The sequence below is a fragment of the Sus scrofa genome, chromosome 4, assembly GCF_054392235.1.
Source record: "Sus scrofa isolate SSC_HxYL_T2T_F1_AM1 chromosome 4, Sscrofa_HxYL_maternal_Yorkshire_Landrace_v2.0, whole genome shotgun sequence".
Lineage (NCBI taxonomy): Eukaryota > Metazoa > Chordata > Mammalia > Artiodactyla > Suidae > Sus > Sus scrofa.
The window spans coordinates 113,057,241-113,080,435 of record NC_139386.1 but is presented as its reverse complement, the minus strand read 5'-3'; the positions used below and the strand labels follow the sequence as shown (position 1 = coordinate 113,080,435).

Below are 23,195 nucleotides of genomic sequence, written 5' to 3'. Positions count from 1 at the left end.
TATTTAAAAAAAATTTTAATATGTATTTCAAGGTTATATCCCCAATGATCCAATTAGTACATATATTTGACTGAGTCCAATAAAGACAGGAAGTTGTTTTCAGTTGATTAGAAAGAAAATCTTGGTAATTCCCGTTTTAAAAAGGTAGAATTGTCTAGGATTGAGAATTGGTCAGCAAAACTCCCCTTGGAAGAGAGGGAAAAGGCAGCTTATTTTAGTACCTTAACCTAATATCCTTTTATTCTTTTTCTTAATTGACCTATTCTATTTTCAGAATCAGTGACTGCAGGGTACAGCATTGACCTTAACAGTGAGCTCTGGGAAATTCTGAGAAGTCTTTCCCTTTCTTTCTCACATGTCCACACAGGCACATAATTTTAGTGCTAACTCTTGGCTGTCCCATTCTGCTTCACCAAAACATTATAGTGTTTCATTTACTAAACCAGGATGGTCCCTGGCCCTTATTAATCTGTCATTATTAGGAATGAGAAGATATAAAAGAGAAATAAAATAAAGAGACTTTCTATTTCCTCTCATTTGGCTGAAAGGAATCCTAATCAAATTCTTCTAAAAGGAAAAAAGCCTCTATGAGTCTAGATCAACTTTTTTGGGTCACAAAATCTTATGTGAGGCATGTGAAAATAATTCATCAGTCACTTCTAGTCAAATGAATAAATACGCAAGGATGAACTAATCTACTGTTGTGGCAGTAACCCTGTCTTATACTAATACATCTTTTGCCTACCTTAACCCCCCTATTATTAGATTATGAGTTACTTGTGAACAGGGATTGCATTTTATATTTCAGAAAGGTACCCAATAAAAATCTGTTCATTGAATGAACAAATTCATTAGTAGTAACAACTTTTTTTTTAAGGTGAGAATTGCAACAATTTTTAATTTTTATTTTTTATTTATATTTTATTTATTTATTTATTTTGCTTTTTGGGACTGCAGCTGCAGCATATGGAGGTTCCCAGGCTAGGGGTCCAATTGGAGCTACAGCTGTCAGCCACAACCACAGCAACGTAGGGTCAGAGCCGCATCTGCAACCTACACCACAGCTCACTGCAATGCCAGATCCTTAACCCACTGAGCAAGGCCAGGGATGGAACCTCCACCCTCATGGTTCCTAGTTGGATTCATTTCCCCTGCACCTTGACGGGAACTCCATTTATAATAACAACTTAATACAATGAATTCAAACATCAAAAACTTACAATATATTATGGGATAATCATTACCATACTATAGTATATATAGAACAATAGTTAACATGTTTTTAAATGCTGAAGCTCTGTAAAAAGCAAAACCAAACAAAAAAAACCTCTGAAAACAAATTAAGATAAGCCCTACTGGAGTCTTTTATTCAATAAGCCAATACTGAAAGAAGAGTCTTTTCAGGGTATCCAGGACACTGAAGTGCATGTTCCAGGGCCGGGTTTTTATGTGTGTTTTTTTTTTTTGTTTTTTGTTTTTTAATGCAGAATTACAAAAGCTAAAATACACCAAGAGCAAATTAATAAAAAAAGTCCACACAGCTAGGGCTTTGTTGAATTAGAATCCCTGGGCACCTAATAAGGGCTAACTCCCAAAGGGATCAGAGTCAAGTAAATAAAAAATCCATTTGAATTTTATCAGAGGGCAAAGTTTCAACTTTGAATACCCCAGCAACCAAGGATGAATTATGTATAAGATTAGTAAAGTGGTTCATCCACGCCCAAGCCAGAGAACATTCTTCTATCTCACTGTGTCTGAAGGAAAAACAGCAATGTATTTGCCTGCCAAGAATAGCTGTGGCTATACTCTAGACAGGAGTTTAACAACACTGAGGGATTAAAATTTAATTGTAAAGCTGCTGCTACCTGAGAGCAAAAGCTTGAATTCTGGCTTCAGAAAGAAACTGAGACTCCAGCATATTGAATAGATGAAAACAAGAGTTGGCATGTTCCTAACAAAGAGTATGAGAACATGTTCCCTTCTTAAGTTCTTCCCCAAACTGTTTCTTTCTCTATATATCCTATTTATAATATGCAAGGGTCCTCAATGGGATACAGCCCTTTTCTACACTTGGAATAGCATATATACTTTTCATTTCCAGAATGCTTGAAATTACAGGATGAGGTTAAAGGGTGATTATGTGGTCTAAATTCCCTGAATATCAGTTCTCATAATTTTGTTCAGCATCACCTGAAGCCCAAATCATTTCTTTTCTTAAAAGAGCTGTTGAGATGGATCTAAAGCCATCTTAATATTACTACAGAACTAAGAGAGACTATTTTTTCCTCCAAGTCAGATAGAATACTACTAACAATCTTTTACTGAGGCCTCATCAGCATTAAGGAACACACCAGGAGTTCCCTTTGTGGCTCAACATAACGAACCCAACTGGTATCCATGAGGACATGGGTTCAATCCTTGTCCTTGCTCAGTGGGTTAAGGATCCAGTGTTGCTGTGAGCTGTGGTGTCGGCCAGCAGCCACAGTTCTGATTCAACCCCTAGTGTCGGAACTTCCATATGCCATGGGTGTGGCCCTAAAAAGACAAAAAGACAAAAAAAAAAAAAAGAATACATCAAAGTTTCCTATGTATTGTTTCAACCACTAGAAGTACCAAAAATTTATTCTGTTCAGCTAAACTTCCCCTCACAATTCTTCATAAATTTCATCTTTGATTTTGAAAAAAGAGTACTGTTGAAACATAAGATATACATTTGTACTTTATATTAAAACTTTTTTTTTTGATCATTTCAGAGAGTTAATTTCCCTCTGAATCCTAACAAATGACCATGTAATAGACCAAACAGCATTCTGTCTTAAGTGGCTTACCAGCAAAAAGAGGAATGAAATTAGAGTCAATCAAACAGAAAAGCAAATGTACATTCTTCATTTTAAAACATCACAGAGATCATAAAATAGGTGTATACTATGAGGAATTCTCCAGGTAGTTTATATGTCTACTTATGTCTTTGCAGTAAGTATTTCTGCAATCTAAAAAAGAACTCTCTTAACTCTAATGGCTCAAACTCCCTCATTTATTATATTGGAAGATCACAATCTGTCCTCCAATGCCTCTGGTAAGAATAAATGAGAATATAAGCATAAACCCTCTCTCTCTCTCTTTTTTTTTTTTTTGTCTTTTTTTGTCTTTTGTTGTTGTTGTTGTTGTTGCTATTTCTTGGGCCGCTCCCGCGGCATATGGAGGTTCCCAGGCTAGGGGTTGAATCGGAGCTGTAGCCACCGGCCTACGCCAGAGCCACAGCAACTCGGGATCCGAGCCTCGTCTGCAACCTACACCACAGCTCACGGCAACGCCGGATCGTTAACCCACTGAGCAAGGGCAGGGACCGAACCCGCAACCTCATGGTTCCTAGTCGGATTCGTTAACCACTGCGCCACGACAGGAACTCCTCTCTCTTTTTTTAATGTCTTTTTGGGGCCGAACCTGCAGCATATGGAGGTTCCCAGGCTAGCGGTCTAATCAGAACTGTTGCCATCAGCCTACACCAGAGCCATAGCAATGCCAGATCCAAGCCGCATCTGCGATCTACACAACACCTCATGGCAACACCGGATCCATAACCCACTGAGCAAGGCCAGGGGTCGAACCCCCAACCTCATGGTTCCTAGTCGGATTCATTTCTGCTGTACCACGATGGGAACTCCAAAGTATAAACTCTTAAAAGAAAAAAAAGAAAACTAATGAAGTCCATATTACTCTTGGTTTAGAACTGTAATATATTTAAGTAGTTGTCCTAATTTAGTTCTTTTGCATATTAAATTGATTAGTGGGGGAATGAGCAAAATTCCAGTCAAAAAAGCTAAAATAACTATCACTTAAGATTTTAATTTTCCTCTGTATCCCATTATTTTCTCCATTTAGAGGACTTTGCTGGCTCTGCAAAACATGAAGATGTTTTCTAAAACAAAAATAAGTAGTTTTCCTAATATGAATTCTAATACCACTAATGTAATGAGTTTGGAATGAGTGATTTACAGTAATATTTAGGCACAGCTCTTCTGAAAACTATACAGCCCATCTGACTCAACTGCTAATGAGCAACAATAAATATATTAGTAGCAGTTAGTGACAGGATATCCTAGACTTTGGCATTGAGACTTTCACTTTGAAGGGGAAAAGTTGATTAAATATACTGCCAAATAAATTCAAGGAACGCTTTTGTGAGCTTCATACTTGTCAGGCACATGTTAATAGGGAAAGAGGGAGCTTTCCATAAACTTCAAAATTGAATTAAATCCTGGGGCAGGGATATAGACATGCATTGAAAAGTACATTGTCCTAACTTTTATTCTTTAGAGTTTACTACTTAGAAGATTTGGATAAAGAAGGAGATTAGCAATTTCATAAATTTCTAACCCTGGTTCTTTTTGAAAGCGAACAATGAAGATGCAGCATGAGAAATTACTCTTATAAAAAGTTGAGGACAACTTTTCTCTCGTTATTGCAGGTAAGAAAATCAAAATTGGAAAATGTTGGATTACCCAAATAAAGACTTTAGCAGCACTAAAAATGGAGCAAAATTGTAAACATTTAAAATTTTTGAACTGTCACAATAGGTTCATTTTATTAACAGGATAGTCTCTGGGAAATGCCTCAGATATATTACTATGGAAATAGCATGGTTACAGAATAAGATTTTACAGAAATATAAATATAAATATTAGTTACAATCCAAAAAAATTTTTTTTCATCTTTTGAGGGCCACACCCACATAATATGGAGGTTCCCAGACTAGGGGTTGAATTGGAGCTTCAGCTGCTGGCCTATGCCACAGCCACAGCCACAGCCACAAGGGATCTGCGCCGCATCTTCAACCTACACTACAGCTCATGGCAACACTGGATCCTTAACCCACTGAGTGAGGCCAGGGATTGAACCTGTGTCCTCATGGATGCTAGTCAAATTCATTTCCACTGAGCCACAATGGGAACTCCCAAAATATTTTAAAAACTGTATCAGTTCTTAGGAACTAGAGAAGTCTCACAGCTTTGGAAAATAATCCATTTTCAAATAAAGTGAAGAAACATTTTAATTGTCAGTTTAACTTATGAATGAGGCCCTACATAATAAAGAAGAACGCAACTCTCATATAAGTTTTCAGTATCAATAAAGTCAGATGCAGAATATAAAAAAATTTTTTCACCTATAAACAGATTTCATGTCATAAAATGGAAAATTAGGAACTTTAAAAAATGTTTTTTTCTTCTGATATATATCAATATGGTTATAATTGCCTATCAATTCTCCTAGTTATGAAGACAAATTTGCCCTTGAAAAAATGATAATTATGGACAAACTGTCTCAAAAGTTCTGGTTACTATTCAGTAAAAGACACTTGGCATTTATATCTGCTTATTATTTTTAAAAATGTAATTTGGGGAGAAAAATGTTAATTATTTTTGGGAAGGGGCTTAAGAAATCCCAGCGAGACATTCTGTAGAGCGGTCTTTTGTTAGTGTAACATCTGACCTTCTATATCTTTGGAAATCATGCAACTTGGCTAATGTAGTCCTTAAAGAATTAATCAAGCAGATTGTTAGGCCCTAGTTACAGTGGAGCCAGCCAATTATGAGTTGCTCAGAAATTCATCACTGGCATGTCCAACCAGATTTTCCCACATAAAGATTAGTAGAAATATGTGGAAACAGGGCCCATTCCCACCCCAGCACTGCTACAGTGTGTTCAGTGAAACAAATTTTAACCATGTTTTAACTTAGTGAAACAATTTATTTGGGAATCTTTTTGATTTCTGCCTTTACCCATAATACCTTTTCTGCCAACATTACAAAGGCTGCCCTATTTAGTTAAAACCCAACTAGGGATTTTTATATTCAAACACACTTATGAATTCAAAGCACTAAAATCACGTGCCACAAGCCTGAATTTATCAGGAAGTAAATAAAATACCCAAAGACCATCTTCAGTATTTTCGCTGTTGTAATAACACCTTCCCAAGGCTTACTAAGAAGAAAGCTTTTCTTGCAAGAGAAATGAAAATGTCCAGAGGAGATGAAGATTGGTTCTCTAAGAAGAGGGCTGCTCTTAAATAAAGAAGCTCCTTTCAGATAAGCAGAGAATCAGATTCCAGTTCATTGGTTAGCTGGCTACCCTTACTTTGAACTCTCATATTTAACCCAGCAGGCTTCAAAGCAGGTGAGAAAATGACCTACCACTTAAAAGTAATTTTTCCTTTTTCAGGAATTCTGGCCTTAGAGAGTATCAGCTCTGATATCAGCACATTCCACATCTCCAAGGATTTATGCAATTTTTTTCATTGCTCTATGTCTAATGTCAGACTAGGTTTTCATCTCAGCCAAGAGAAAAATCAGGGGAAAAAAAAGTCCTAACTTGCTGAAAAGGAAGTCTTATTCCACACAGCTTTATATTATGCAAAAGGAGAAGGGGTACTAAAATTACTGACCATTCTAGTTCATTCCCTTCCATTTATCTAAATCTGATGCTCAGTGAGGATTACTAAAAATCATTCATCCCTAGCACCTTGCTTCACAAAAAAGCAATTTCTCTAACAAATACATTTTAACAAATTCAAACTGAATTTACTCTAGCACGAGAGCTAATACAAAAAGATATTGCATGAGGAAAAGACAATGGTAACAATGGAAGAAAATTTAGGAAACTTTCTTAAATCACTCTACCTTACTAAATAGAAGAACAAATATGTTTCAAAGATTCTTCACTGATTTCTACTGTACTTGGCTAGCAAATATCTGACCTAACTGAAAATTTAACACAGGCAGTTTGCAACTACCAACAGGTTCTGCTCTATAAGGCAATTTGCCATTGCTGAGAATTTGAAACATTTCTCCACTTTCTGTGGTTTATATACACATCAAGTACCAGAAGTATAATACTAATAGTGTTGTTTAAATGATACCAAACCACTAATCCTAAGAAAAAAAATGCATTTTGAATTTCATGTTAGGACACAGCTCCTCCAAACATGAAGAGGGTATATAGGGTTTCCCCCTACAGCTGCACTTCGGTGATGATGATGACACCAATGACGTCAATGGTGATGATGGTGGTGACAAGTAACACCTAGTTTTTACTCTGACAGACACAGTTCTAAACGCTTGATATATTTTAAATGAATTTAATGCTCACAAAACCCATGAGGTAGTTCTATTCTCATTTTACAATGAGGGGGAAGAAAAGGTTAAGTAACTTACCCAGGGTTGCACAGCCAATAAGTGTACGAGCTGGAATTCAAAGCAAAGCAGTCTGGCTCCAGAGCCTATGCTCATAAGGCTTCCACAAAGCTGGCTGTCTCCACCTTGATAAGGTGGCACTGCCCAGGCATTCTAAATTCCTCTTATTGGGGGCAGAACAGAGCAGGGCTTCTCAAGTTTTAAATGGGTATATAGGATCACCTGAGATCTTGTTAAAATGCAGATTCAGGAGGGCTGGAGTGGTGCCTGCAGTTCTGCATTTCTAACAAGTTCCTGGGTGATACGAATGCTCCAGCGGACAGAGACTATACTATAGTAAGTGGTGAAGAAATAAAATTTGAGCCTCTAGTTCCCTTAATGTCTGTCTGTTGAAGTATTTATATGTTTAGCTTATAAGCTGGAGCCTGCTCATACTGCAGTCATTTCCCATTCTTAAATGGAGACTGCCCTTGGAACTGCTGCTTATCAAATATTGGTTTGCAGGTATTTTCAGTAAATACTTGGCTTTTAGGAATTTAAAACGTACAAGTTTGCTGTCAGGCACATTATTAACACTATGTACCAACAACAAATACCAAAAGATAGTAAGCAAATGCCTGTTTATTGTTAATCAAGTAGAATCACAGTAAGTTAATAACTTTTGCTCTAAAAAAGCAGCTTCCACCTTAAAACGTATAATTATTCATTCTCGGACTCTGTTCAAGGAGTGCTAAGGAGCTTGTGCTATGCAATCTTAAAGGCTCTTCTGGTGCAAGAGATGTATTAGGTAAGGGCAGGCTCTATTGTACTAACAGTGATGAATAGAGGAGTGAGTACCCTCCACATTAATTTAGCCAGTGCCTCCTAGGAGTACACTGTTAACAACTGCTAACAGAACAGCAGAATCTATTAGAATCTAGTAGAGTCTCTACTCCAGATTCTAGATTTCCATCCTCTCTTTCACTTCCTTCCCGCTGGCCCTGGCAGAAACCCAAGGACCATCTCCCCCATTGCTTGCTTGTGATTTCAAATACACAGCTGAATTTTTTTCTCTGGTTGTTAAATGGATGGAATTTCCTGGCTAGTCCATTTTTTCCATGCCAGGTTATACAGTAAGGTCATTTCAGTTCGAGACACACTCACTCCTCAATCAGCACCACTGTAAACAACAAAGTTATGGTATGATTGCTAAGCTTCCTTTTTTTGCTAAAAGGAAATAGAAGAGTCAATTTCCAACCCAGATATCTATACTCCCTGGACAAAAGTGGAAAGTCATTCTTCTTGCAGTTTGACCCAGAATCAAGTGCATTCTCAGACTCCTAGGCCTACAGCCAGTGGCAACTTAACACAGTATAAGTAGACCTTCAGGGAAAAAGAGAAACCAGTGTTCTTACTACTGCTGCCAGAAGAAAACCAAAGAATCTTTAAGGCACAAAATAAACTATTCTTAAGGCAGGAAAGAAAGTGTGAAGAAACAGGGAGTCAGAATGAAGGCACATAGAGAAAAATACAGAAACTATATTACCAAGTAAGGGCTGGTGTTTCCATGGTTCTCAGCGCCTTTCTATTTGGGAATATAATGAATCGACATCTTCTTTTTGTATCTGAACTCTTATTACTTGGTAAAAATGCAAAGATGTAAAAGACATATTTTTAAAAAAGACTTGGAGACTTAATGGGATTTATCTTTGGTAATTTTGCTTTGAGCCAGTGACATTAATTAATAGGTTTACGTAGATGAGTAAATAATTATGGGATACTGATATTAATCAGTCCTCAGGTACTTCTTGGACCTGGATCAGGAAATAAGGAAGCAGTTCAAAACTAAAGGGTAAACATGAATAAAAAAGTCTATACATGGTTCTATGCCCAAGGTTGGGAAGGTAGTAAGAACAAGCAGATATAATAACAGGGAGAACTTTCGAGTAAAGGGGCACATTCTGTATCCAGGGCAAATGACCCAAATGTTTCATCTTATGTACGTATTCTCCACCCTAGTTGCGCTCCTGCATTAACCTTCAGCAAATCCTTAGAACTAATGATTTCATTTAAATGGAAAAAAATAAAAAGCCTTATGTAAAATAAAGAATTTTTTTTAAATGTGAAAGAAAATGCATTTAGAAAGAGTTGGACTATTCTTTAGCTAATAACAAGGGCTACATTACCATCAAAAGTCATCTACAAAGACCACCAACTTTATATTCTTTAAACTTCTAAGCAACAAAAATGCAACTCAAATCACCAAAAACTTATATTTGACATATTTATGGCAGCAACTTTACAAATCAATTCTTGTACTTTAACAAATTCCACTGCTCAACTGGTTTAGCACAAACAGATCATAAATGGTTTCTTGTGTGTTTTACAAATACTCCACACAAGTCCTTGAGATCATACTTACAGCTTTAGCAAAAACACCCATGATTTCAGGAAATTGGTGTGTGAGAAGAGCTATCATTGCTGTAGAAGAACACAGTCCTGCTGTGAAATGGATGAAAAAAGGAAGCTCCTTCTTTGGGTAAACAGAAACATGATGAAATGCTGCAAGAGAGGAAAATATAGAAATAGATTTTACTTCTGAATACCATATAAGCCAGTTTTATATTCTCAAATGAAATCTATTTTTAAAAACTAAAAAAGACAGAGTTCCATCGTGGCTCAGCAGTAACAAATCCAACTAGTATCCATGAAGATGCAGGTTCCACCTGTGGGTCTGCTCAGTGGGTTAAGGATCCGGCATTGCTGTGGCTGTGGTGTAGGCCGGCAGCTGCAGCTCCGATTCAACCCCTAGCCTGGGAATTTCCCTATGCCGAGGGTATAGCCCTAAAAAGACAATCAATTAAAAAACAAAACAAAACCCTAAATTACAAGGGAAAGTGGCTTTTAAAAAGAACAAGAAGTTTCTGGCCAAGCAAGGTAGAAGGAAGCTATCTACTATTTACAGTTTCAAGAGCATTATCTACTTAGCCCAGTGACTGTGCTGGGAACTGGGAATAGGATGGCATTGGGAAAGGACATTAATTGTAGCCATGCTGAGGTGGTTTTGAAAAAGAGCTTTGTCACTTACTAGCTGTGTCATCTTGAGTAAGCTGCTAAACCCTCTAGCAGTTGCTATGGAGTTGTTATGATGAACATGTAAAGCCTTTTATAAATGTGTTGTTATAATTCTTGTTCTTTGAGAGCTCAGAGATGAATACAGAGATCAAGAGACAGACATATGGTGGGAGATTCCCCAGAACAATCAGTTGATAATTTTATCCCCTTATTAATAAGTATCCCATATGCAACATCTTACCAAGCACTGTAAAAATCTAACCAGAACACCAAAGCCCTAGGATTCTAAATATAAATGGAGTCCCTTGTCTTATTTTACCACACTGACACATCTACTCAGGTATTATTTTTCTAAGCATTAGATATTTCATTGCCAATAGTATTCAAATATTTATTTCTTATTTGAAATTTGAAAATACCTGAATAACAATGCTGAGAGGAGCTATTACAATGATTGACAAACGGTAGGTTCAATAAATGTCTGTTAAACTGAGAGTTATTCTGGGACTTCATTAGTCCAGGAAGTTGACCACTCAGGGTTGGACACAAACCTAGGAATTCCTGATGTAATACCTTGCATAAGTAAAGAATGACTAATTCAGTGCTGAATCAAGGTCAGCTATAAATTTAACTGTTTTAAACATGATTCACAGAGAAGATTACACCTAAGTTTCCTTCAGTAGCTAGGTTATTTTTTATGTCTTATACTATCTTCAGAAAGCATATACCAAAAAAACAAACTCATTAAAAATCCAGAAAATTTTCAGAGCCTTGAATCATGTTTAAAGAGAAAGCATACCAAATCTGAATTTTTTTAAAGTTGGAAACATTTGAAGCTTTGGACAACATTGTGCTCTCAGCACCCAAAAAACCAGCAGTCTGTTTTGCTCTGTCCCTTAGTCATAAGAGGTAAATTTCTTCCAGCAAATCAATAGATACAAGCCATGGTATTTGCAAAGACAGGGAACAAACACATATATGCCAATAGTTACTATAATTGCTTTTGTGTGACAGAAAAATTAATAAATTAATTAAACTGTATAGCACTTTATGGTTTACAAAGTACTTTAATTTATACTGGTTTAATTTTTTTCAACAATCCTAGGAAATAGATAGTATTACTCCTACTTTATAAGGTAGAAAACTGTTTAGCTTTAGTAACATAATTTTCTAAAATAATGATATTTTTATACTGTAGGAGAGATTCAATTATTTCTTTTTGGATTGCTTTCTATAAATTCATTTGTCAGTCATTGTTTGGCTAATACATCAAAACAATGGATGACTAGTACAAAAACACTCCTTTGGAAGTACAGTTCAAATTTCATCACTGACTTGTAGAGAAAAATTTATCAGGAGGCATGAAAGACAACTAAATAGCTATGTGAACTAAGGGAATAATTCAAGTCTGAACTTATGAGGTTCATAAGCAAATTCCAGAATGCTGTAAGTCATATCAAGGTTGAAGGAGAACTGAAAACAAAAAACACTAAGTACTCCTGGGGATTAGAACTCCACATTATTAAAAATCTGTTCATTCTATTATAGTCAGAGACAGAAGAAAATACTCTAAGAACATAAAATACAATGTACTGCTTTCTGTTTCTTGTTAAAAACAAAACCCCAGAATATCCCTCCTTTCCTATCTCCTAGAATCTGCAAATGAGTAGAACCCTAGAAATAATAAAGGCCTGTCAAATAGCAAACTGCCTGTTCTTAGAGCCTATGGCTCTGAGAAGACATAATAATAACCCTGATTTTATTCACATTACTATGAAAGTCAGCCTTATATCAGGCAACCTCTGAAATGATTTGGAGGGCATTATTTTAGGCTAAATGCATTAGCCTAACATAATAACACTCTTGCATACTGATGTTCCACAACTAAATATTTGTGTCTTTGCTGTAAATATCCTTGTTCCCACTAAAATAGAAAAGCAACAAAATAACTAGCACCACCATCCTAGGAAAGAAAATAAAATTTCTAACACTAATGACCATCTAATGGATTCTTCTCAATAATCACCTTCCTAAATACCTCAGATACTCCTCCTCACTTGGAAATTTTTTCCTCCTTTCAGTTTCTATGATATCTAATTCTGGTTCTGGCCCTGTCTCCTGACCACTCCTTCCCTGAATCTTCCAGCTCCTTATCAGACACCCATTTTTTAAAAATTTTGGTGTTCCCCATGTTTCATCCTTAGCTTATTTCTCATACACTAGACTGTTTTCCTTAGTGATCTCATTCATGCCTAGAAAATGATCACTCCAAATCAGTTTTGTGATGTAAAGAGATGTAGAAAGAAAAAGATATCAGGACTGGTGGCAGTTTTATTTACAAAACCAGATCCTGAACCTAGGCCATAGCTGACTGAATCAGGGATGAACAGCTGGGTAAATCTGATTCCCTCTCACAGAAGTTTTAGAAGAGGAATTGAGATATTCTTCATTCTATACTATCTGCCTGAAATGATGACATGTAAACTCAGAGCTGTATGGAGGTATCAAGCTGGGCTACATGAGTATCTAAAAAGGGAAAGCCAAACTGCAAAAAGAAAAACATAAAAATGAAACAGATATATTGAAAGAAGTAGAAATGAGACCTCATACAAAGATGCAGTAGGGGGAGGGAAACAAAAGTGAGAATAGGAGAGGCTGAAAAATGCAATCAGAGACAGAGACATACAGAAAACTGACTCCTGGAAATCCTGATAGCTTCCCAGGTTCCTGGTCCTAGTCTCTTCCGAGGTAAAATTGTAATTGTTGCCTTTGGGTTCTTTGAGATAAATTTTCTTTCAACAAATTCTCTTTATGTTTAAGTTAGTTTAAAATAGTTCTCTTATACTCAAAGAATGCCTATAACATTTACTACTTGTATTATATATATTTAATAATATAACTATTATATAGATAACTTACAAATATATCTTATCTCCATATTCTTAGAGACAAAATACAGACTATGTATGTATATGTTAAATATATTAAATAATAAAATATTTAAGCACCCATACATACATGTGTCATGTATAGGTGAGATGTCATACATGCGACATACTCAAAGCCTGAAATTATTTACTTCTCCCATTCCTATTCCTAAACCTGTTCCTCCTGCTGCATGATGGATTTACCATTCTTCAAATCATCTATGTCAGATTTGGGAATCATCCCTGACCGTGGAGAAATAGGCACTTCCGACTCCAGCTTCCTTATAATCTATTCCATGCATATAGCACTTGGTACATTATCAGTCTTTCTGTTAACCTGTAAGTAGCTTAAGAGTTCAAAGCAGGGTAAAGAGGAAAAGTCAATAATAGTTAACATTTTTGTTGAGTACTTACAATGTATCTGGCATGTTTATAAGAATAAATAACTTTGACTAATTCAAACTATATTTATTAATTATAAAATTTTATGGTCAACATTATAGAGAAACATAATGAAGAGAATCCTGGCCTTCAAGTTTACAATCTAGAAGGGGGAGATTAAGAAGTACACAAATCATTCTGTGAGTTCAAAGAAAGAAGAGACAACTTATCTCAGATGATGGAGGAAAATAAAAAACCCTGGGAGAAAAATACCAACATACTCATCTTCTATAATCTCTCCTAAATTTTTATCTATCTATTTGAACTTTTAAGCTCATTAAGCCTGATGGTTGTAAAAGTGCAGCTTTCCTTAGACTTCAGTTCTAATGGACCCAGAATTGTAAAAACTGTGGTAAAGATTTATATCATATGAGGAAACTAGTGTTTATAACTTTCAGCATGCTTACTTATTAGTTAAATCATAAAAAGGAAAGTTAAACAGAAATTTATCAGCTCAGAGAGAAAAAGAATGAGTGGATGATAAAGAAGCTGAGACAAAAAGTATAGACTATACTTTCAAGAAGTTTGGTTTCCTGAATGTAGGAACTAGATGAAAACACTAGCAGCAATCATCTACATATACATTACAATATCTACATATTTCTGGTTCTCCTGACTCTTTGACTGCTCTTATTTATTTTTTGGCTGTCCCTGCAGCATGTGAAAGTTCCTGGGCCAGGGATCGAACTTGCACCACAGCAGCAACCCAAGCCGCTGCAGTGACAACATCAGATCCTTAACTCTCAAGGGAACTCCTGACTGCTCTAGGACTGCCAGCCTAAGCCACAACTACAGTCACTGCAACACCAGGTCCAAGTCGCATCTGCAACCTACACTGCAGCTTGCAGCAACACTGGATCTTTAACCCACTTAGGCCAGGGATGGAACCCATATCCTCATGGATACTACTCAGGTTCTTAACCCCCTGAGCCACGATGGGAACTCCCAAATGCTCTTTTTAAAAATGGGAAGTATAGTCCCTCCAGCTTCACTCTTCTTTGTAAAGATTGTTTTGGCTATTGTGGGTTCTTTAACTTGCCATATAAATTTTGGGGTCAGCTTGTAATTTGTAGAAACTGTATTGAATTTACAGGTCAATTTGAATTTGAAGAGATTTGCCATATAAATAATATTGAATTTTCTAATTCATAAACATGTACTGTCTCTCCACTTATTTAAATTTTAATTTCCCTTAGCAGTATTTAGTGGATTTTAGTGTACAAGTCCTATGCTTCTTGTTAAATTTATTCCTAAACAGTTTGTTCTTTTTGAAGCTAATGTGATTGGAATTGTTTTCTAATTTTCATTTTGTTACTACTGTTATTTTCTTTGTTTCTTTTAGGGTTGCACACGTGGCATATGGACCCAGGCTAGGGGTCTAATCTAAGTTGCAGCTGCCGGCCTACACCACAGCCACAGTAACGCCAGATCCCAGCTGCATCTGCAACCTACACCATAGCTTACAGCAATGTCGGATCCTTACCCCAACTGATTGAAGCAAGGGATTGAACCTTGCAACCTCATGGTTCCTAGTCATATTTGTTTCTGCTGAGTCACAATGGGAACTCCTTAATTTTCATTTTGGATTATTTATTGCTAGTATATAAATATGCAACTGAGTTTTACATATTGCTATTATACCTGCAATCTTGATGAACTTGTTTATTAGTTCTAATAGTATTTTTATGGATTGCTTACACAGAAGAACATGTCATATGTCATCTGTGAATAAAGACAGTTTTACTTCCATTTTTTTTTTTGTATTTTGAGGGCCACACCTGTGGCATATGGAGGTTCGCAGGCTGCTGACCTATACCACAGCCACAGCAACTTGAGATCTGAGCCATGTCTGTGACCTACCCCACAGCTCACAGCAACACCGGATCCTTAACCCACTTAGCGAAGCCAGGGATTGAACCTGCAAACTCACGGTTCCCAGTCGGATTTGTTTCCGCCGTGCCACGACGGAAACTCCTTCTTTTTGAATATGGATGCCTTTTATTTCTTTTTCTTTCTTGATGGTGCTAACTAGAACCTCAGTACAATGCTAAATAGAGGAAGTTCCTGTCGTGGCTCAGTGGTTAATGAACCCGACTAGGATCCATGAGGATGTGGGTTTGATCTCTGGTCTCGCTAGATGGGTCTAGGATCTGGAGTTGCCATGAGCTGTGGTGTAGGTCTCAGACATGGCTCTGATCTGGTGTTGCTCTGGCTGTGGTATAGGCCAGGAGCTACAGCTTGGATTCGACCCCTAGCCTGGGAACCTCCATATGCTGCGGATCTTGACAAAAAACAAACTAACCAACCAAAAAAAAAAAAAAAAAAAAAAACCAACCAAAAAAAGGGAACACATACATCCTTGCCTTGTTCCTGATTTTAGGGGTAAACATGCAGTCTTTCACCATTAAGTATGACATTAGCCGTGGGTTTTTTGTAAATACTCTATCAGGTGGAGGAAGTTCACTTTTATTCCTAGTTGGTTCAGAATTTTCTTCATGAATGGGTGTTGGATTTTTGTCCAATGGCTTTCTGCATCTATTGTCCTTTATTCTATAATATTTTCAGATGTTAAACTAACTTTGCATTTGTGAGGTAAATCCCACTTGGTCATGGGGTAAAATCCTTTTTATATGTTGCTGGATTCAGTATGCTAACATTTTGTTTGTATCTATATTAATGAGGAATATTGTTCTATAGCTTTATTGTAATGTTTTTGTCAGATTTTGGTGGGTAATGCTGGAATCACAGAATGAATTGAGTAGTATTATTTTCTCCTTTATTTACTAGGAAGAGTTTGTGAAGGATTGTATTATTTCTCCTTTAAATGTTTGTAAGATGGGAGTTCCCATCATGGCGCAGCAGAAACGAGGCCCACTAGGAACCGTGAGGTTGTGGGTTCAATCCCTGGCCTCACTAAGTGGGTTAAGGATCCAGTGTTGCCATGAGCTGTGGTGTAGGTCGTGGCCATGGCTTGCACCTGGCATTGCTACGGCTCTGGCGTAGGCCAGTGGCAACAGCTCTGATTGAACCCCTAGCCTGGGAATCTCCATATGCTGTGGGTGCAGCCCTAAAAATACAAAAAAAAAATAAAAATAATAAAAATAAATGTTTGTAAGATGACTGCTCTTTTTAATACTTTTTTTTTTTTTTTTTTTTTTTTTCTTTTTATGGGTGTACCTGGGCACATGGAAATTCCTGGGCTGGGGACAAATTGGAGCCACAGATGCAGGCCTACGCCACAGCCATGGCAACACCAGATCCAAGCTGTATCTCTGACCCACACCACAGCTGTGGCAATGCCAGGTCCTCAGTCCATTGAGTGAGGCCAGGGATTGATTCTGCATCTTCATGGACACCATGTCAGGTTCCTAACCCCTGAGCCACAACGGCAATTCCCTCCTTAAATATCTTTAATCTTTGTGTCTTTCATTGCACCAGCACAAGGTTTTACCCCAAAAATACTTGGAACTGAACTAAATTGTACAACCACATTCAAGAAGTGGCTAAAAATAGTATTTAAACAATATCCTGAATTTCAAAAAGGTACTTTTAAAATGGAAGAAACATGAAAAACAATCTTACAGCTAATTTTAAGTTTGGGAAAACTTGAATATTTACTTACTAGGTAATAGCTCTCTGTCAGCAGTCTCTGTGCAGCTGGGGTAAGGGTAAAATAGATGGCCTTTCTCTAGTGGGTATGGAATCATTCTAAAAGCTGGGGAAAAAAAAACATATGTTGGTATTCAATTCAATCTCATTTTCATCCTCTACTATAATCAAAGCTATTTTGGAGCTGTATTTTCATTAAATTTTCTCATAGCATTTTATTTTATTTTTTTTAGAGACATTTTATTTTTTAATTTTTATTTATTTTTGCTTTTTTTTAGGGCCAAACCTGTGGGATATGGAAGTTCCCAGGCTAGGGGTTGAATTGGAGCTGTAGCTGCCAGCCTACACCAGAGCCACAGCAACGCAGGATCCGAGCCGCATCTGCAGCCTACACCACAGCTCACGGCAATGCCGGCTCCTTAACCCACTGAGCAAGGCCAGAGATCGAACCTGCATCGTCATGGATATCAGTTGGGTTCGTTAACCGCTGAGCTGCTACAGGAACTCCTAGAGAGACATTTTAGATGAAAGAAACAAAGTATGCAAAAAGAATGGATGAGAAGAACAAGATTTATTTAGAGAATAGTGAATGGTCTGGCTGGAATAAAACTAAAGGGAGCAGTAGATGGATGATGAGACTGGATATGTCCTTCTTGCCTCAGTCTCCTCATTTACAAACACAATAGATTTAACTTCCCAGGTGTAAATTCCACTTCTTAGGAGAATCACATATAACTATTGCAGTCATAACTGTTAGCAATCTAAAAGTTCTCAATGGCTTCTAACTTTGTATGTGAGCTGTTGCCAAAGTTTTCTATGAGCAGAGCTTAATTTAGATCAGGAGACACCAAGATCTCTAAATTAAGTATCTAAAGGGGTCACCTTTGGCCTGACCTGGCCCACTGTTTTTGTAAATAAAAATTTATTAGAATATAGCCATGCCTGTTCATTTATATATTATATAAGGCTGCTTTCATGCCTTAAGAGTTGGGGAGTTGTGACAGAGACCACGGCCCACAAAGATTAAACATTTACCATCTAGCTCTTTACAGAAAAAAATTTACCAATCCCTCATCTAGATTATCACCAACTCTTGTAGACTTCTTAAATAAGAAATCCTTATTGATCTATTTAAATAGCTGAGTACTCATCAAAAAAAAATTTTTTTTTTTTTTTGCCATTTCTTGGGCCGCTCCCTTGGCATATGGCGGTTCCCAGGCTAGGGGTCTAATCGGAGCTGAAGCCACCGGCCTATGCCAGAGCCACAGCAACACGGGATCTTAGCCGCGTCTGCGACTTACACCACAGCTCATGGCAATGCCGGATCGTCAACCCACTGAGCAAGGGCAGAGATCGAACCTGCAACCTCATGGTTCCTAGTCGGATTCGTTAACCACTGCACCACGACGGGAACTCCTCATCAAAATTTCAGTAAGGTTTTTGTTTTTCTTTTAGTGCTTGGCTCTATACACTTTTGTCAAAATATGAATTTTGTTTTGCTCCCATAAAATGTAGTGATTTGTCTATAAAGTCACAAAGCAAATCAGTGATAACACTAGGGAATCATTCATCAAGATGATTATGAAATACAGAATAAATCATATATGTATTGAAAACTTCCTATATGCTAAGCAGAATGCTAAGCACTGAAGACACATACAAGGTGAATGAGATAGAGGACCTGGTTTTGAGGAACTTACAGTCTACTGGAAAAAAAAGCAAAAGGGGAAAGTCTAATTATCCCAAAACATTTCAGTTCTTCAGTTTCAACAGTCCTACTTCCATTAATCCATAGATTGTCAGTGTCAAGCACAGTGCCTGACTCTCAACAAAATGTTAATGTAGAGGTTCCCAAATTTTCTTGGTTCAAGGACACATGGTGCCTTTCATCTTTAGGTAATATGCTATGATGCCCCCAGACTGAAAGAAATGTCTAATGATTCCACTTATTAAGCAGTGGGTCTGACCAACTTTAAAAGTTTTTATTCTAACAACCTAGTGATTTGAAAAAAAATACACATAACTAAAGAATAATTATTTCATTTAAAAATAGCCATTATTTCTTCCTAGTGGGATACATGAGCCTATTGGGCACTGCATAATTTCTCAAACCTTGGAATCACATTGGACACCACCATCCTCATTTCCTGTTCCATACCGATTTTTGTGATATTTCTTTCAATTCCAGCAACTAAAAAAAAGTTAGCTTTGCAAAGCTATGACAACATTTAAAGAAACAGAATGAAGAAAGAGTCAACTAATGCTGAAATCATGAACTATCTAGAGATAGCAGTTTGAATGGTGTCTGACAGATGGATATTGCTGTGTTTCCACTAAAAATTTAAAATATCCCATGGCACTCTTGTGAACTTGGTGTAATACTCCAAGGTACTTCAGTGCAAAGTTTGGGAAGTGAGAGGGTTAAGCAACTTGAGGGAATGAGCTTTGAATTTATTTTTGAATTTTCATTGAGAGGTGATTTTAAGAAATAAAAAATAAGAGATATGGCAGTTACTTGAAAATAGTCCAGGTCTCCAAGAAATATTCAAATGGACAATTAACACATAAAAAGATTACAAATTATTGGGAAAATGCAAATCAAAATCAAAATGAGATAACTACTTCACACCCATTATGATGCTATTATCAAAAAAAAAAAAAACAGAAAATAACAAGTATTGACAAGGATATAGAAAAAGCAAAACCCTCATGCTTTGCTGGTGGAATGTAAAATGGCTCAGCTGCTATAGAAAATAGTATGGTGCTTCCTCAAAAAAATTAAACACAGAATTACATGATGTAGCAATTCTACCACTATTAGGTTTACACCCAAAATGACTGAAAGCAGGAACGTGAACAGGTATTTATGCACCCATGTTCACAGCAGCATTATTCACAATAACCAAAAGGTGGAAACAACTCAAATGTCCATTGATGGATGAAAGGATAAACAAAATGCTGTATACATTTTCAATGGAATATTACTAAGCCTTAAAACAGGAACAAAACTCTGACACATGCTACAACATTATGAGAGTGAAAGAAGCCACATACAAAAAGAAAAATACTGCATGAGATATCTAGAGTAGCCAAACTCATAGAGACAGAAAACAGAATGGTGGCCATGGGACTGGGGAGAAGACAAGAATGGGAGTTATTTTTTAACAGGTCCAGAATTTCAGTTGGGGGTGATGAAAAGTTCTGGGGATGGACAATGAGGATGGTTGCACAACAATGTAAATGTACATAATGTCACGGAATGTACATTTAAAAATGTTTAAAATGGTAATTTTTATGTTATATATATTTTACCACAATTTAAAAAAAACCTTTTTTTAGAGTCAAGTTAATATCGGTAATGAGGAAAATCGTTTCATATTGTACACATCTCAAAACAAACCCCTCCCAAAAAGGTGCAGTTTAAAAAATATTAAAACAGCTAGCCACATTTGAAACAATTATAAATCAAGGAATATAAGTTTTCATTTTCTTTCCTTATAAATATGTCATTTAAATGAACATACAGCAGAATATCCAAATAGTTTCTGATTCTGCTTCTCCCAATTGTAGCATTAATATAAGCATATTACACATTTCTTCTACCAAGAAACACCACTGAGTTCACTTTTAAACCAATCTGAACAACAAATCCTTAAGGAAACTCAACAATCTCATTAAAAAGACTGCCTCTGTGAATGCAATGAACAGTCATAAAGATTAGTGCTGCATCTGGAAAAGAATACTTACTGCCTTCCCACGTACACTGTAACAGATTAAGGGCACCTTCTATCCGCTTCCAGTGCTGAAGATGAAAGAAAGCATAGGCAATTGCTTCACTATCACCCCGTTTCAGAATGTGTTCTGGAGGTAAAATGAGACTTTTCATCTCTAGTAAATACTAGAAAAGAAACACACACACGTACACACCAAAGGAAAATAGAAAAATTTATATTAAATACCCATAAAAATGTAGATTCATATTTTATAAAGTTAATTTGACTTAACAAATATTAAGATAGTTGAAATGACATGAAGGTTGTACTGACAATGTGTATAAAACGCTTATATATATATATATATATACATATATATATATATATGCAAATTCCAAAGATCAGAAAATTCCTATAGGTAAAAATAAAGTAATAAGTGGCTTATGTGTGACTTTACTAAATGCAAAAAGGAAACCCAAGCTGAAGAAATAATGTGTGAGCAAAGTATTTATTTTTCCAAAAAAGAATAATTGTAAAAAATTACAAAACATAATTTTGGAATAACACTTTGTGCTAACATTGATTTTTTTCTTTATTCCCCTTTTAAAGTGAATGAATTTAATTAAGAAGTTCCATCAAATTAATATTCACTGAGTGCAAAGCACTATGCTTGTTAGGGAATGCCAAAACACTCTGTTCTCTGGAGCTTTTCATTACATTAATGAGAAAGATTTCTTAAGTTAATAATTATAATCAGACTATTTTGAGTGCCTCATTAGTGGTATAAATGTATACAGGAATATGGATAGGAGGTATCCATGTTGTAGCATGTATCAGTACTTCATTCCTTCTTGTGCTTCAATAACATTCCATTGTATGCATAGACCACATTTGTTTTTTGTTTTTTTTTTTTTTTGTCTTTTGTCTTTTGCCTTTTTTGCTGTTGTTGTTGTTGCTATTTCTTGGGCCGCTCCCGCGGCATATGGAGGTTCCCAGGCTAGGGGTTCAATCGGAGCTGTAGCCACCGGCCTACGCCAGAGCCACAGCAACGCGGGATCCGAGCCGCGTCTGTAACCTACACCACAGCTCACGGCAACGCCGGATCGTTAACCCACTGAGCAAGGGCAGGGACCGAACCCGCAACCTCATGGTTCCTAGTCGGATTCGTTAACCACTGCGCCGCGACGGGAACTCCCACATTTGTTTATTCATTTTTCATTTGATGGACATTGGGTGCTTTCATCTTTTGGCTATTGTGAATAATGCTGCAGTAAACATTTGTGTATGAATTTTTATGTGAACAAAGGTTTTTCATCTCTCTTGGGTACATATCTAAGAGTAGAATTGCTAGGTCATGTCATAATTCTATGCTTAACAGGTATTAATTATGGGAGTTCTTGTTGTGGCTCAGTGGTAACAAACCCAACTAGTATCCATGAGGATGTGGGTTTGATCCATGGCCTTGCTCAGTAGGTTAAGGATCCGGTGTTGCTGTGAGCTGTGATGTAGGTTGCAGACACAGCTTGGATCCCATGTTGCTATGGCTGTGGCATAGGCTGGCAGCTGCAGCTCTGATTTGACTCCTAGCCTGGGAACTCACATATGCCATGAATGCGGCCTTAAAAAGACAAAAAAAAAAAAAAAAAAAAGTATTACATTATGATTTAAACTACTTGCTGAAGTTTGGAATTTGAGCTGATAGGTAGAATATGGATGAGAAGATTGGAGGGTATGGTGGGGAAAAGAATAGGAGAATACATTCAATGTTCAGGGCCAACTTGCACAAAGTTACTGATCCAGGAGAGCACAGTGCAAGAATGCATTTAAGGGATTAGTGAGCGTGCCTGTTAAAGAAGTTATAACCTATCAATTCTTATTCATATACGAAATTACATTCTATGTTAAACAACTTCTTTTTTTTTTTTTTAATGGCTGCGCACCCATGGCATAAGGAAGGTCTCAGGCCAGAGACTGAATCCAAGCCACAGCTGTAACCTACACCACAATGCCAGATTCTTTAACCCACTGCACCAGCTGAGGATCAAACCTAGGCATCCACAGCAACCTGAGCCACCGCAGTCATATTTTTAACCCACTGCACCACAGCATAAACTCCAAAAACAAAATCTTTAAAAAACTATTTAGTTCTCTAACTACCTCTTGCAAAGAAGGAAGCCAGAGTACACTTCCCTTACTAGAAAAGGTCTGAAACAACCTCTCTGGTTCTCAATAATTTGATAGCAAATTGTATGTCATAAAGT

General features: G+C 36.8%; 1 protein-coding gene across 48 annotated transcripts in view; it reads right to left on the bottom strand.

Moving 5' to 3' along the window:
- Positions 1-23,195, bottom strand: part of ST7L (suppression of tumorigenicity 7 like) — a 187,498-nt gene that overhangs the window by 111,110 nt on the left and 53,193 nt on the right. For 26 of the 48 annotated variants that reach the window (XR_014844496.1, XR_014844495.1, XR_014844486.1 and 23 more), the window contains 3 exons: positions 20,969-21,119; positions 17,235-17,327; positions 9,592-9,731 (listed from right to left, as the gene is read on the bottom strand). Coding sequence is in view for 29 of the 48 variants with exons in the window: in XM_021090755.2 (XP_020946414.1) it covers positions 9,592-9,731; positions 17,235-17,327; positions 20,969-21,119 (384 nt within the window). In the remaining 19 variants the exon portion in view is untranslated. Of the gene's footprint in view, positions 1-7,793; positions 9,732-17,234; positions 17,328-20,968; positions 21,120-23,195 lie in introns of those variants that run through there. The other 22 variants (XM_085023618.1, XM_085023630.1, XM_085023607.1 and 19 more) reach the window with 4 other exon arrangements.